This window comes from Puntigrus tetrazona, chromosome 19 (assembly GCF_018831695.1).
Source record: "Puntigrus tetrazona isolate hp1 chromosome 19, ASM1883169v1, whole genome shotgun sequence".
In the NCBI taxonomy this organism is placed as follows: Eukaryota; Metazoa; Chordata; class Actinopteri; order Cypriniformes; family Cyprinidae; genus Puntigrus; species Puntigrus tetrazona.
The window spans coordinates 10,048,714-10,063,523 of NC_056717.1; the positions used below are offsets into that span (position 1 = coordinate 10,048,714).

At 37.3% G+C, this 14,810-nt stretch overlaps 1 protein-coding gene across 2 annotated transcripts in view; it reads left to right on the forward strand.

Moving 5' to 3' along the window:
* Window positions 1-12,545, forward strand: part of poc1bl (POC1 centriolar protein homolog B (Chlamydomonas), like) — a 34,021-nt gene extending 21,476 nt beyond the window's left edge. For both annotated transcript variants that reach the window (XM_043217838.1, XM_043217839.1), the window contains 9 exons: window positions 2,391-2,560; window positions 3,335-3,524; window positions 3,622-3,807; window positions 4,674-4,791; window positions 5,973-6,149; window positions 6,919-7,050; window positions 7,149-7,259; window positions 10,847-10,999; window positions 11,161-12,545. In XM_043217838.1, coding sequence (XP_043073773.1) covers window positions 2,391-2,560; window positions 3,335-3,524; window positions 3,622-3,807; window positions 4,674-4,791; window positions 5,973-6,149; window positions 6,919-7,050; window positions 7,149-7,259; window positions 10,847-10,999; window positions 11,161-11,289 — 1,366 coding nt within the window. In that variant the 3' untranslated portion in view covers window positions 11,290-12,545. The remainder of the gene's footprint in view (window positions 1-2,390; window positions 2,561-3,334; window positions 3,525-3,621; window positions 3,808-4,673; window positions 4,792-5,972; window positions 6,150-6,918; window positions 7,051-7,148; window positions 7,260-10,846; window positions 11,000-11,160) is intronic.
* Window positions 12,546-14,810: the final 2,265 nt, after the last annotated feature.

Sequence of the window (14,810 nt, forward strand, 5' to 3'; positions counted from 1 at the left end):
GCCCGCAGCTAGACAACATGATTAAAAAACCAACAACAATAGAAAACAGAGCTGGGAGTGATCCTCCAAACAGCAGCGCTTTTGTATGAGAATAATTGTTTCATGGCTCTTGTCACATAATAACGAGCAGGGCTCGAGCTGCTTCTCAGAAAAGAGAAAGTGTCCCCTTGGAAGATGAGAAGTGAAGCAAATTGGATGCGTTTTTTTTCCCCCCGCAGTCTTTCAACCGCGCTCCGGTTGCCACATCACAGGCTCTTCTGGAGATCACACACGGCAGTGGAGCATTTCTTGGCATCGGCGGGGATTTTTATCTGTTGATGTGAAGTTCTTTTGCTTGCTTTTTCTGAAATAACTTTCAGGCAAGTCGGTTCTTGTCGAAGACTTAAGCATTACTGCCAGATATGTTATGCTCAATTTTTTCTTCCTTCTCTCTTTGTAGGGATAATTATTGAATATTTGCTTAAATGTAGTTGCTGTCTGTAAATATTTGCGGTGAGTTTGAAGAGAGTTCACGATCCTTCTGTGGAACATCATGACTCACTTTATACAGAATCCCTGCTGAATCTAGTTTTCAACACCCCATCCTCATACGGTCTCCTTTAAACTACAAGCAGCAACGTTACCAACATATGACTGTATTTTTTATAGTTTTTAGTAGTTTGGCTGATTTTAAAATGCTGTAGCTTTTCTGATATAGCAAGCTCCAAAAAAGGGATTGATAATTGAACATTTTAACTGTTGAACCGTTAACAATCATTTACTTTTTTTTTTTTTTTTTAGTCACTAGGTTGTCTTTTTGGTAGCAAAACATTGTTAAATTTTCTCATCAGCATTATTTTTTAAGAAGTTAAATGTGTATTTGCTTTGGCTGGTATGTTGGTAAAATAGCTTAAAGCTTATAGCTAAATTCTCTAATGCTCTCAAGGCTGCATTTATGTGATCAGAAATATTTGAAAAAGTAATTTTGTGAAATAATTGCAATTTAAAATAATCGTTGTTTGGAGAGTAATGTATTATTGCAAGCTGAATGTCAGTAGCTACTATTCTAGTCTTTGGTGTCACGCCAACCTTCAGTAATTGTTCTGTGAACAGAAAGTTCAAAAGACCAGCGTTTAATGGTGGTAGTTTTGTTAAACTTTTTTTAAAAAACATTAGAAGTGTTTTTACTGTCACGTAGGGGTAGGCAATTATCAGTATGTATTGTGATATATGGTAACACATTTCAGATATTTCGATATACATTATCAGTGTTTTCCATACATTGCTTTATTTGTGGCGTTTGCCTTTGTTGAATAAGCATGAGCATTGCATGTTTCAAAATCAAATGTGGGCTGGAGTGTTTATGCGAATGCATCTCTGAGGGGCACCAACTGTCTTCAGAAAAGTTTTGCAGACTTTTTTTTATTTTCGTCTGATAAAGCAGTGTTCATTGAGTGGAGCTGATTTGATTACAGTTATTACTGGAGAAGCCACTAGTTTTAACACTTAGCGCCTCCTGCTGCCAGAGAATGAGTTTGCATTTTCAATAAGCCCGTCTGCAGCCACAATTTTACGTTTTTGTTGTTCAATTTCTTTTCTCTTGCAGCGACTTGAAGCACTTTCTTGCAGCGACTTGAAGCACTATTAGAATAATCAGTCTACGCTAACAGTTCAATTGTTTTGTTTTTTTAAATTATTGTATTATTTTCCGCTCTCCAAGGCTGCATTTGATACAAAGTACAGCAAAAAACAGTAACATTTTTAATATTTTTACATTGAAAATGAATTATATTGTATTGGCCAAAATTAAGAAACATTGTGATTTATAAATTTTAGCCATACCGTCCAGCCCTACTGTCACGTTTGATCAATTTCATGCATCATTGCTGAATAAAAGTATTAATGTCTTTCTGTTTTGAATGTCCAGTACAGTTCACTGTCCTTCCACCCCTGTCCTAAAAGGTCTAAAGCTGTTTCTCAGAATGCTGTAAAGACATCTCTGTCATTTCTGTTCATCTCCCACCTCCCATTCAATGTTTGTTTACAGAGAATCTGTCTCTCAACCAGAAATTGTCATTACACATTCTGGGTTTGAAGAATGAAGGTCAAAGAAAAGAGGATAAAACGGGTTTTATGAATTGAATGTGACTTTTATTAATAGGCTCCACATGCATTGTTTTTGAGCCAGATTCCGTCTTCATAATAATTAATAATCGTCACTGGGAACATTTCTAAGCATTCATAAGTCATACTGCAGAATGAGCATATGGTGTGAGTTTCACAGTGTTGTCAGACTCCTCTGTTTTATCATGAGCAGTCTGTAACTTTCAGGAAACTGTTCTGAGCCGCATGTTTTGAATAATAATTTGTTTAACCATTTGATTAGTTCTTTTTCTTTTTTTCAATGTCAGATGCAAAGCTAAGAAGTACAACATCCGTCACCTGCCTACGACGTCAGTGGTAATAGCATTTTACAACGAGGCCTGGTCCACTTTACTCCGAACCATCCACAGTGTGCTGGAGACGACCCCAGCCATCCTACTGAAGGAGGTCATACTTGTGGATGACTTCAGCGACAGAGGTGATGGGACGCTTTCTAGGCGGCTTGCACACCTGTGAATGTGTAGCTCCACCAGACTCACATAAAGCCTTCTCCATCCTAGAGTGTTTGTCTTATCCTGATTGGTCAGCATTGCCAAAACCAATTAACATCCAAATCATCTTTTTGGAAGCAAGGGAGAGATATTGAGTTTTGTAGGTGCTACACTGATTAATGAATATTGACGGATAACAAAAAACAAAAATGTGTCTAATTTTACTTTTATATAATGTTGGTTTACATTTTAAAAGACTAACAATTTTAATGGTAAACAAACCTAAATGACTCATTTTATTTTTTTTACTTTTTTTTTCTTCGTTTTTATATGTAAAAGTGTTTCTAAGTAGTTCTTCTCTTTTGAATTACTTTTTATTTTTCGTTAAATATTGACTCTCTAACGGCAGTAATAACTAATAGTCCAGGAAGCTGATATGTAAATATTGAATTCATTTAAATACAACCAGCTACGAACAGTATTTGCATTGACGTATGCTCACACGTTTGCGTATTTAACGCTTTCTCTACTAAGCTCTGGATAGTAAGTTAGTATATATATATATATATATATATATATATATATATATATATATATATATATATATATATATATATATATATATATATATTATTCCATGTCACTTTTATATTTGCTGAAATTAAAACTCAATCCAAATGTCTCAAGTGAATCATTTGTTTTCCTGTCATCTATTGTGTGTTGGATGAAAAGTTTCAGATTAGCTTCTGTGTGAATTACAGGCTATCTGAAGACGCAGCTGGCTCAGTATGTCAGTAACCTGGAGCGCGTTCGTCTCATTCGCACCAAAAAAAGAGAAGGTCTGGTAAGGGCCCGGCTCATTGGCGCCACCTACGCTACGGGACATGTTCTCACCTTCCTTGACTGCCACTGTGAGTGTGTGCCTGGCTGGATGGAGCCACTGCTGGAAAGGTGCGCCTGTTGTTGTTTTTTAATTCAGTTGAATTCGAATGCATCATAGAAACACTTGTGACCTTAATCATTGTTTTAAAATGGTCTTCTCCCTCAGAATTGCTGAGAATGAGAGCACCATCATATGTCCGGTGATTGACACCATTGACTGGAACACATTTGAGTTCTACATGCAGACAGACGAGCCGATGGTGGGCGGCTTTGACTGGAGGCTGACATTCCAGTGGCACGCCGTGCCTGAAATCGATCGCAAGATACGCAAATCCAGAATTGACCCCATTAGGTTGGTTTCTGCGCAACTTGCCCAAATCCAGCTTTGCTGTGTGTGGTTTTCTTGGCCGGTTTAAAGAAACAGATTAGATATGTTTAAAGGGATAGTCATGCCCACCAGTAAGTTGTTTCAATCCTGTTATTTATTCTGAGGAACACAAAAGCAGAAATCAGACTGTTGCATGTTACGACTGTTTAGAGTGATATAAAATTTATATTTTGTAAATGTATTAATCCACATCTGAATGTTAACATTTAATATGCTGTTCATTTTAAAACTTAATAACACTGGTAAATGTAATATTATGAAATCTTACTGTACGGATCTGGCAACCTGTGTGTGTCTCCGATATTTTGAATATGGGCTGCAATGCCTAGTTCAACCACTCGGCGTCAGTCCTACATACAGCACCTTTAATTCATTGAATTTAGTATTTTAGTGGGTTTTATTCTATACAAAAAAGCTTTTTTTTTGTTATGCCATCCATAACGTAATCATAAAACAGTTATCAATTTTGGAGCAATCCTGAGTTGTATTCTAAGGGTTTGGAATGATTTAACTATCCCTTAAATAAATTTGAGTCTGCCATTCTTCCAGTAAAAACTTTCAGGAAGTTATTTCAAGAAGGAAATGGACTAAAATAGGATTGCAGTGATATCGTGTTGATTAAATTCACTTGGAGTGCATTGAAGAGACTATATTTTAATGCTCCGACCCAGGGGTTCTTTCAAATACTGCACTAGATTTCTCTCAAGGCTCGTCCGAAGGCAGACCCAGAGGCGCTCACCGAAAACTAAGAAGCACTTACCTGCTAGAAAATTGGTGCTAGGGAATATCTCTGATGAATTGCCAATGCTCTGCTGCTTTTCATTTCACAGGTCTCCCACTATGGCAGGAGGCCTATTTGCCGTCAGCAAGGCCTACTTTGAGTATCTGGGCACTTACGACATGGGCATGGAGGTCTGGGGAGGAGAGAATCTGGAGCTGTCTTTCCGGGTAAGGCTCCCTGTATACTGTATTCTATTACTTTTTGTACTGCTCATTTGCATAGGCTCGGTTGCCTGAGAGACTGAGAGCTGCTATTTATAATTAGACGCATCTCTCATATTGGATTTCTTCTTTTTTTTTTTAGCCTATACCTAGAAACGAAGGTTGATAGTGTATACCATGGAGTAATCTTTTATGCACATGGAAACGGAATACAATGCTGTGTCTTCCAGAGCCGTATGACGCTCATGTATAATTGATGTGCTGTGAATTGGTGTACAGGCGCATCTGGGAAATAAAGCTGGAAAATAGATAAAAAAGGAATTTTGTTGGCGTCTCAATAGATGTAAAGCATTGTTGTAAGTCGTGTTTTATTTTTGACAGTAGGTGCAAATCAGACAATTTACATTTGTGAACTAAAAATGTTGGGTTTTTTGAGCAAAAAAAGTTACGCAGGATATTTTTGAGTTAAATCTCAATAAATAAATTATGTTCTAGAAAAATGCTGTGGGGTTAGCTTTTATTTTTAAATGACTTTTTTTTTTTTTCAATGTTAAAATACTTTTTTTTGTCTATTTTAATATTCAGAAATATAAATCAGTCATAGGTTGATTTTTTTTTTTCCAAAAAATTGTCTTTTGTTTGCATGTTTGAAAATTACTTGTTTTTATTCATAAATGTATTTTAATATACATTATACATTACATTATTATTATTATTTTTGTGACACTAGTCATATACAGTAGAAATGATCAACTTTTTAGAATAAATTATTATATGAATAAAACTATATGCAATACATGTAATACAAAATCATTTTCTATTGCTATTTATTACTTTTTAATAAGAATATTTGTTCAGTACTTCCTTAATTAAAACACCAGTAACACTTTATTTTACGGTTACACGTATTAGTTGCTTATTAGCATGCATATTACTAGCATATTACCAATTTATTAGTACTAATTAAGCACATATTATTGCCTTATTCTGCATTATCTTATTCTGCATTCCTAATCCTACCTAATAAAAACTACCTTACTTACTATTAATTAGCAGAAATTTATGAATTTATTGAGAGAAAAGTACCTATATTGTCTTTGAACTTTTGATTGGCTATTTGAAAATAGTTTTATTGGCTAAATCTTGTTCCTTTTTATACATTTAAAAAAATATTTAATTTCTTGCAGGTGTGGCAGTGCGGTGGGTCTTTAGAAATTCACCCATGCTCCCACGTGGGCCACGTGTTCCCCAAGAAAGCGCCCTACGCCCGATCCAACTTCCTTCAGAACACCGTCCGTGCTGCGGAGGTTTGGATGGACTCTTACAAGCAGCACTTCTACAACCGAAACCCTCCAGCACGCAAGGTACGCCTCCATCCTCCACGGCGCCTGATTGGGCGGCACCTCTTTCATATTCTGTGCCGTTGCGTAATCTAAGGTGTACAGCCGTTGTGTTATTTCCTCATTTAACTGCTTCGGTTGCTGTTCTTAAAATTGCTTGCGTACTCCTAAAGGGGAAAAACTGTGAAAGAGATAAATGAAGTTCAGGTTTTGCTTGAGCGCTTCCTGTTCTATCGGTTTACAGTGTTTGTCCTTCCTTTGGCTGTCTTTGAAAAGCTTATTAGCTGACAAAGATAATAAAACTAGGCCAGACATATATTATATCACCCTGGCTGACATGAATCTGGCATGTAACTCCATATTACTTTGTAGACAATTTACATTATTAATGACGCAGAGCTGTGATCAAATAATAAATCACTCTCTATAGCCGTGACACCCGAGTAAGAATACTGGTCCTCTGTGTTTGACTGCAGTGTACATATAGTCTGAATACAAACATGCCCTATAAAAGCCTAAATTAATATTATTGTGTTTACCTGATGGAGTTGACACTTGACTAGTTGGAAGTGTTTCATGGCAGTTGTTGTGTCAACATTACAGGACAGCTAACAGGAAGTACCTACGTGGCGTTCTGTTTGATAGAAATGCAGCCTAACAACTAAAGTGTAACAAAGCTCAATAAAGTTAATCGTGCCGTGCTTTGATAGCATTCACAGACGTGCTACATATGTTCCCCTTTAAATATTCTGTCAGCTTTGCCTCGAGGCCTGATTTTTCTTTGCTCCTGTAGGAATCGTATGGGGATATATCTGAAAGGATTGTGCTGCGAAATCGGCTTCAGTGTAAAAGTTTTGAATGGTACCTGCAGAACGTCTATCCTGGCCTGCATGTCCCAGAGGACAGGGCTGGCTGGCATGGAGCGGTAAGTGACCAATGTAATCAAATCGAACCTAATTGCCTCCGCAGTGCTTTTATTATCATTGGCGCTACTGGTTTTATATGTTCTGGTGTCTGTTGTAGGTACGTAGTGCCGGAGTCCACTCTGAATGTCTGGACTATAACGCCCCGGACCACAACCCCACAGGAGCTCACCTGTCCCTGTTTGGCTGCCATGGTCAAGGTGGTAACCAGGTAGCTATCATCAATATTAAGTTCTCTTACCTCAGTGGTTTTCAGTTTCTCTCCTTTTGCGAACCTTTTTGGGTTACACTTTATTATAGATTTAATGTACTGAGTAATATTAATTAACTACATACTATATGGTTACGTTTAGGATCTTACTAATAGGCTACTTGCATGTAATTAAGCATAATTTATTGTTATTATAAATAGTGAGTACATGTAACTTGTAACAAGGACTCCTTTAAAATAATTATTACCATTTTTTGCAATTCTAGCCATAATTTGATCAGAATGTTCTGAGCACTTTGTACTGAGTAATGAACACTTAACAATGTTTCCAATTGTTTACATGATAACATTTTAATATATTATTAACTATTAGTAACTATTATCTAGTTGCTTACTAGCATATACTGTAACAGCAGCATGTTTCTCATGACTCATGATATATTTGTAGTCTTATGATAGGCATAGCTTTATTTGATTAATAGAGTGAAAATTCGATCCAATAGGACATTGTGGTACATGCTTATGTAAGTGCAATCCGTATGAGCTGAATGTAGTGGAGCAGAATTTAATTGAAGTTAATTGGTTCTCACGCGTATCATTAATATGGCAAATTTGAATATGAGAAAGTGAATGCGATTTGAGAAAAGCCTCCCACAGGGACTTCACTTCACACTTTGGAAGCTGCTGTTACCCCTCAGCCTGACGTCCCTAAAATGGATTAAAGGGGGCTTTCTATTAATGCCAGAGCTATCGAGTAACTTTAAAAATGAGCATGAGGTGCATTTCACTTCCAGTTATGTAACCCCTACGACAGCAGACGCAGGAGATCCTTCAGACCCCGTTTGTTTTGCGTTTGCAGTGAAACAAAGCGAGCTTTATTTGTGCTGAAATATAATCCATCCCGCGATGTGCTGCCCTTCTGAGGTTTGTTATTTATCTAGTGTCACGGTTGGAGAAATGAATGAGTTGCAGAGGATGTATATTTAATGGAAAGGGAAGCCTGCACATGTGTCCGGTGGCTTATGTCACCGCTGTGCATTAAGGGCTTCTGAAGTAGCACCATGTGTGAGTGAAAATCAATGTTTCCACAACCAAGGCTGAAAAGGAAACCTTAGCCACTTCTGCTCAAAGAGAGACGTCTGTATGAAATATACATGTGGCCAGTGACGGTGACTGCAGTATGAACCTTCGCATAGGAGCCTTCTCTTCACTGAGGTCACATCTGTCCATCTGAAACTTGCTGGAGAGGAGTCATTTCTCTAAATAGCTACACTTTTTTTTTTTCCTCCATCCTCGTTTTTATTCCAGCTGAGCTTCGAACCTCGAAGGATCTACTTCTGATCTTCCGCCTGGAGAAATTTGCTTATGAATTATTAACCCAACTTTGATTGTTAGCAAAATCCATGCAAACATCTTTATCTGTTGCTTAAGTGACATTTTCCACAGAGGCTGTTTTTCTAGAGGCCTGTATTTAATGAGTTATATGCAGAGTGCGAATTTTTTTTTTTGGGGGAATAAAAGAGGGGTGTGGATACTTTTGAAAACTTTTTTTTTTTTTTTTTTCTCTGGGGTAAGGTTAATTATAGCCTAACCTAATGTTAATGTTATGGTTGGTATGTTAGTATAGTTTCAAAAAGCTGTTGAGTCAGTTAAACCATGTCCCAAAATGATCCAAAGTGCTCCAATCTGACATATCATTTGATCCAGAAAGTGTTTTTTATGAATAATTTATATATATATATATATACAGACGTGGACAAAATTGTTGGTACCCTTTGGTCAATGAAAGAAAAACTCACAATGGTCACAGAAATAACTTTAATCTGACAAAAGTAATAATAAATAAAATTCTATAAATGTTAACCAATGAAAGTCAGACATTGTTTTTCAACCATGCTTCAACAGAATTATTAAAAAAATAAACTCATGAAACAGACCTGGACAAAAATGATGGTACCCCTAACTTAATATTTGTTGCGCAACCTTTGAGGCAATCACTGCAATCAAACGCTTCCTGTAACTGTCAATGAGACTTCTGCACCTCTCAGCAGGTATTTTGGCCCACTCCTCATGAGCAAACTGCTCCAGTTGTGTCCGGTTTGAAGGGTGCCTTTTCCAGACTGCATGTTTCAGCTCCTTCCAAAGATGCTCAATAGGATTGAGGTCAGGGCTCATAGAAGGCCACTTTACAATAGTCCAATTTTTTCCTCTTAGCCATTCTTGGGTGTTTTTAGCGGTGTGTTTTGGGTCATTGTCCTGTTGCAAGACCCATGACCTGCGACTGAGACCAAGCTTTCTGACACTGGCTAGTACATTTCTCTCTAGAATTCCTTGATAGTCTTGAGATTTCATTGTACCCTGCACAGATTCAAGACACCCTGTGCCAGACGCAGCAAAGCAGCCCCAGAACATAACAGAGCCTCCTCCATGTTTCACAGTAGGGACAGTGTTCTTTTCTTGATATGCTTCATTTTTTCGTCTGTGAACATACAGCTGATGTGCCTTGGCAAAAACTTCGATTTTTGTCTCATCTGTCCACAGGACATTCTCCCAGAAGCTTTGTGGCTTGTCAACATGTAGTTTGGCATATTCCAGTCTTGCTTTTTATGATTCGTTTTCAACAATGGTGTCCTCCTTGGTCGTCTCCCATGTAGTCCACTTTGGCTCAAACAACGACGGATGGTGCGATCTGACACTGATGTTCCTTGAGCATGAAGTTCACCTTGAATCTCTTTAGAAGTCTTTCTAGGCTCTTTTTGTTACCATTCGGATTATCCGTCTCTTAGATTTGTCATCAATTTTCCTCCTGCGGCCACGTCCAGGAGGTTGGCTACAGTCCCATGGATCTTAAACTTCTGAATAATATGTGCAACTGTAGTCACAGGAACATCTAGTTGCTTGGAGATGGTCTTATAGCCTTTACCTTTAACATGCTTGTCTATAATTTTCTTTCTGATCTCTTGAGACAACTCTTTCCTTTGCTTCCTCTGGTCCATGTCGAGTGTGGTACACACCATATCACCAAACAACACAGTGATTACCTGGAGCCATATATATAGGCCCAATGGCTGATTACAAGGTTGTAGACACCTGTGATGCTAATTAGTGGACACACCTTGAATTAACATGTCCCTTTGGTCACATTATTTTCAGTGTTTTCTAGGGGTACCATCATTTTTGTCCATGCCTGTTTCGTGAGTTTATTTTTTTAAATAATTCTGTTGAAGCATGGTTGAAAAACAATGTCTGACTTTCATTGGTTAACATTTATAGAATTTTTATTTATTATTACTTTTGTCAGATAACAGTTATTTCTGTGACCATTGTGACTTTTTCTTTCATTGACCAAAGGGTACCAACAAATTTGTCCACGTCTGTATATATATATATATATATATATATATATACATTTTTATCCACACACACAATTTTGATGTGCCAGTGAACATTTTTGAGTGGGGAAGTAAACAAATAGTTGAAAAATTATGATTTGATTAACTGCAATATGGCTGTTCACCATCAACAATACGTGAGAACCAAATTACTTTTCAAACGAAATGTTCTTTTTCTTTCTCTCTGTCTCTCAGTACTTCGAGTACACATCTCAAAAGGAGATTCGGTTTAACTCGGTGACTGAGCTGTGTGCCGAGGTTCAGGATGGAATGACACACATAGGGATGAAGCACTGCCCGCGAGACGGTGCTCCCAGACCCCCCGGCATCATCTGGGAGTTCAGAGACGTGAGTCTGCTCGCCCACAGCTCACATTATCACTGACGTGCCATCAGCAAACACGACGAGATGAGAAACAAACACCGTTATTGTCCGGGTTATATCAGATCTGCTCCGGCTTTGCATTTCCATGCCAAAAACTCCTTTGATTTTCCATTGTGTCTTTTCAGGATGGCAGCATATATCACCCTCATTCAAACATGTGCCTCACCTCGTACCGCACCGAAGACGGCCGTGCAGATATCGTGATGAGAAGTTGCTCTCCTGGAGACAAACACCAGCGCTGGAGCTTCGAGTGACTTTAAACCCCATGTTAACTTGGATGTAAGTGCAATTATCAAACAGAACGCCACGTCCGACTTGGCATTAAAAAAAGGAGCGAAGAACAGGCAAAAAAAATGGGACCCATCCCTCCATATAGTGCCTTTGCAAACCAAAGTGGACATGTGGTGCCAATTCTTGCGTTTCCTTGTTAGAGACGTTCAGTGTGCTATTACAAGTCCGAAGTGCATATTAATAACAAACTGTAGCAAATTCAACAATCCAACATGTTGGAGCAGCATTCTTGTGTTTACATTGGTGCACTATACGCTTTTAGTGAATCATTTTTAGACTCAGCAGTAACTAATCTGTAGATCTACTGCACAGCGATTTTATTTAATTGTACCAGAAGTGATTGATTTGAGGATGTTGTGAGTGGGTTTGCCTTGATTGTCAGCTGTCTTTCTTCTTTTGTCATTTTGAGGCTGTTTTTTTGTATTACTAGGGTATTTAGGGTCTTTTCACCTGATTTCGTGCAAGCTGCACGGACCGTTTTGGCACACTGGTGTCGATGGAACTGTACCAGCAATTTAGGTCTCGCACTAACAGCAGTGTTCAAGTAGCTTTTGGTAATGACGTGTGTACCTTTTCAATTCGAAGGAGATACTTCAGAATTGGTATAAAATGTACAGCAATTGTGGACCAAATTTTTCAAATCCTGAACCGTTTTAGTGGTCTTTCTCACATTTGGGAATGATCCACTTTACAAGCGAATCGTTTCTGAACTCACCATAAAGTGCCTCTTCAGCCTAATTCTTTTTTTTTTTTTTTTTTTTTTTTTTTTTTTTTTTTTTTTTTTTTTTTTTCAAAAATGGGCATTTTCCTTCACAAATCAGAGTATTACTGTACTTTATCATGTTGTTGGCCAAAGTAAAAATCAGAAAATCAACTAAGTGCTTTTATCACGGGTCTTCCAGCTGAATATCGATGCGTTTGCTAAACATTGAAAATACTATATCGTAAATAACCGAACATGAATAACACCTTATTTTTGCACTAAAATGAATTCAAAATGGCAACATAATTGTTCTAGGTCTCATTCTTTGTAATTAAATGGTTTCGTGGGAATTAAAGGGATTGTGGGAAAGTGAACATGAAATTTGAATTACTACTGATAAAGCACAGTTTGTGGTGATCGTGTGTTTTGCTGATCGACTGTAATGAAGTATTTTTGGAACATGGAAAAAGTACAAAGTATTTTTGTCAACGAATTAAATTAAAACTCTAAATGTTACATTGTTTTGCTGGTTTGTTTACCTCGACCGTGTGACCTCTCCGATGCTGTGCCATCTAGTGGTGGTAAAGTATGATGTTTTAAACGGTTTCATTTCCGTGTTAAATGCATTCAGTTGAGATCTGATCGGGTAACGTTCCTCATCTCCTTAAAATAAAGTGTTCCCTGCACAGTTTGTGACCTGAGCCTCTTATATAAACTAGATCACGAGGAATCGCACGAGGTTCTGCCGAGTCGGGCTCAAATGTTTAAGGGCACACTTTCCGGGTGTGCCACGCAACTGCATAAATAAAGCTGGAGGTCGCCGAGCATTGTCATGCTGCATCCGTGAATAAGGCTGCGTTTTCTCCTATGATTTATGATTGGATTGTGGGCAATAGGTGCGTGATAAATCCCCTTAAACAGATACCAATTATGTTTGTTTCTGTTGTTCCTCTGCTAATATCACAGCAATGAGTAAGATGGCAATTAGACATGAAGGACTCGTCCCATTTCCCTTGAGGTCATGCAGTGATAGTCCAAACAACTTGATTTCCTGCTCGGTTTATTTACTGTAGGTGGCAGTTTGCTATAAAAGGGACACGACCCTCATCATTAATCTCATAAAAATGCGACGTATCGTCCTATATATTAGACAGATGTCTGATTAAACATAGAGAAGCCGTTTTGTGCGGTTGTGTGTTCTTACTGTATTTGGTAAATGACTGTGCAACACCGTGCTCAGTGTACCATAGATTATTACAACACTCTTTGGATCTTTTACAATCAAAAAACCGTGGCACTCAAGTTACCATCTCGCATCTCTGACGGCCTAATCAATAATTAAACACATTAATTTGGATAAACATACATTTTGCTTTCTGCATGGATCATCTTACATATTTATTATGAAATATTGCTGGTAAGAAGCGAATGGATGAGGAAAAAATTTACTATAGTTTTGCGGATGTAGATTTAAGTATTGATGTTAAAAAAGAAACTACTGATTAAATTATAGTATTGTGTTTTAATTCATAAAGTTTTTTAAAAAAATGCAATTATTTTTATATTGTTTGAAATAAAGCTTTATTGGAATCAGATTTTTAATAGATTTTTCTTAGTTCATATATTTTTTTTAATCCTTTTTTTTTTTTATGAACTTAAAGGGAGTAGTCCAATTAAAACAACTTTCTAAATCAGCTTTTCAAAACAGAAACTTTGGCATAATTGTATTTTCCTATAATTTAAATTTTAAATAACCCACAAGAATGCTGAAAACTAAACTAAATTTTATTCAAAACCTGTTTTTTCAGCAGAATGTGTCCAAATATGACTGATGTATCTTAATACAGCACTCCACTTTTAATTTAACATAGAGATCCCATATAAGCTCTTTCAAAATATCACTGCTATAGTATTTTTTTGTGTAATTTAGTAGTATTTCTTTAGATAGTATCCATCAGGTCACTATAGAAAATGTATAATTGTAGCATGACATAAACTCTTCCAGGCCCAAGTTATGTTTCAGAGACACAAAATGTTTGCAAAATGTAATGCACAAAATGCATGCTTCATTTCACAAAAACAATTGAAAAAATTGAACACGAGCCGCATCCAAGTGATTATATGGGTTCGATTTTATTTCAATAAAACATTCAATAGTTTAATACAAACACTTAAATCCACTTTAAAGAAACTAAATAGTTTAATATGGCAGACTCTGTGAGAAACGTGATGTGAGATAACAAATATACAGTATGACCGTGTTATATGATGCATCTACACAACTGAAGTTGTGTACACAACAAATATTAGCTTTGCAGAACTGTATCTATCTATTAATACATTTCAAATAGCCAAAAAAAAGTGTGATGCTTTTTGTCAAAGGTGTTTTATCATGAAATTAGGCCGGTTGTGGTTGTTTTATTTAAACTGTACAATTCGCATTTTTACAGATTTCACCCATTAGCGCTGATTTTCACATATAACGGCGTGTACAAACTTTCACAGGCTCGTTTATCTTGGCATAACAGTGTTTATAAAACGGACATGCACTAAATGGATTTGGATTAGCGCTCTGTCACAGTGTGTGACCCCTAAGACTCTCTGTGATTTGACCTGGATTTCTTTCTTTATGCCTCTTCCAGTTCTGCTGGCCTTATCTGACAAACAAGCCTGCTAATCTGATCACGCAAATCCTTCTCTACATCAATCTACAGCCCTGCTCGGTGCTCAGACCCGCAGGACGTGCCGCTCTATGGCCGTGGCTCAAAACCAGGACATGCG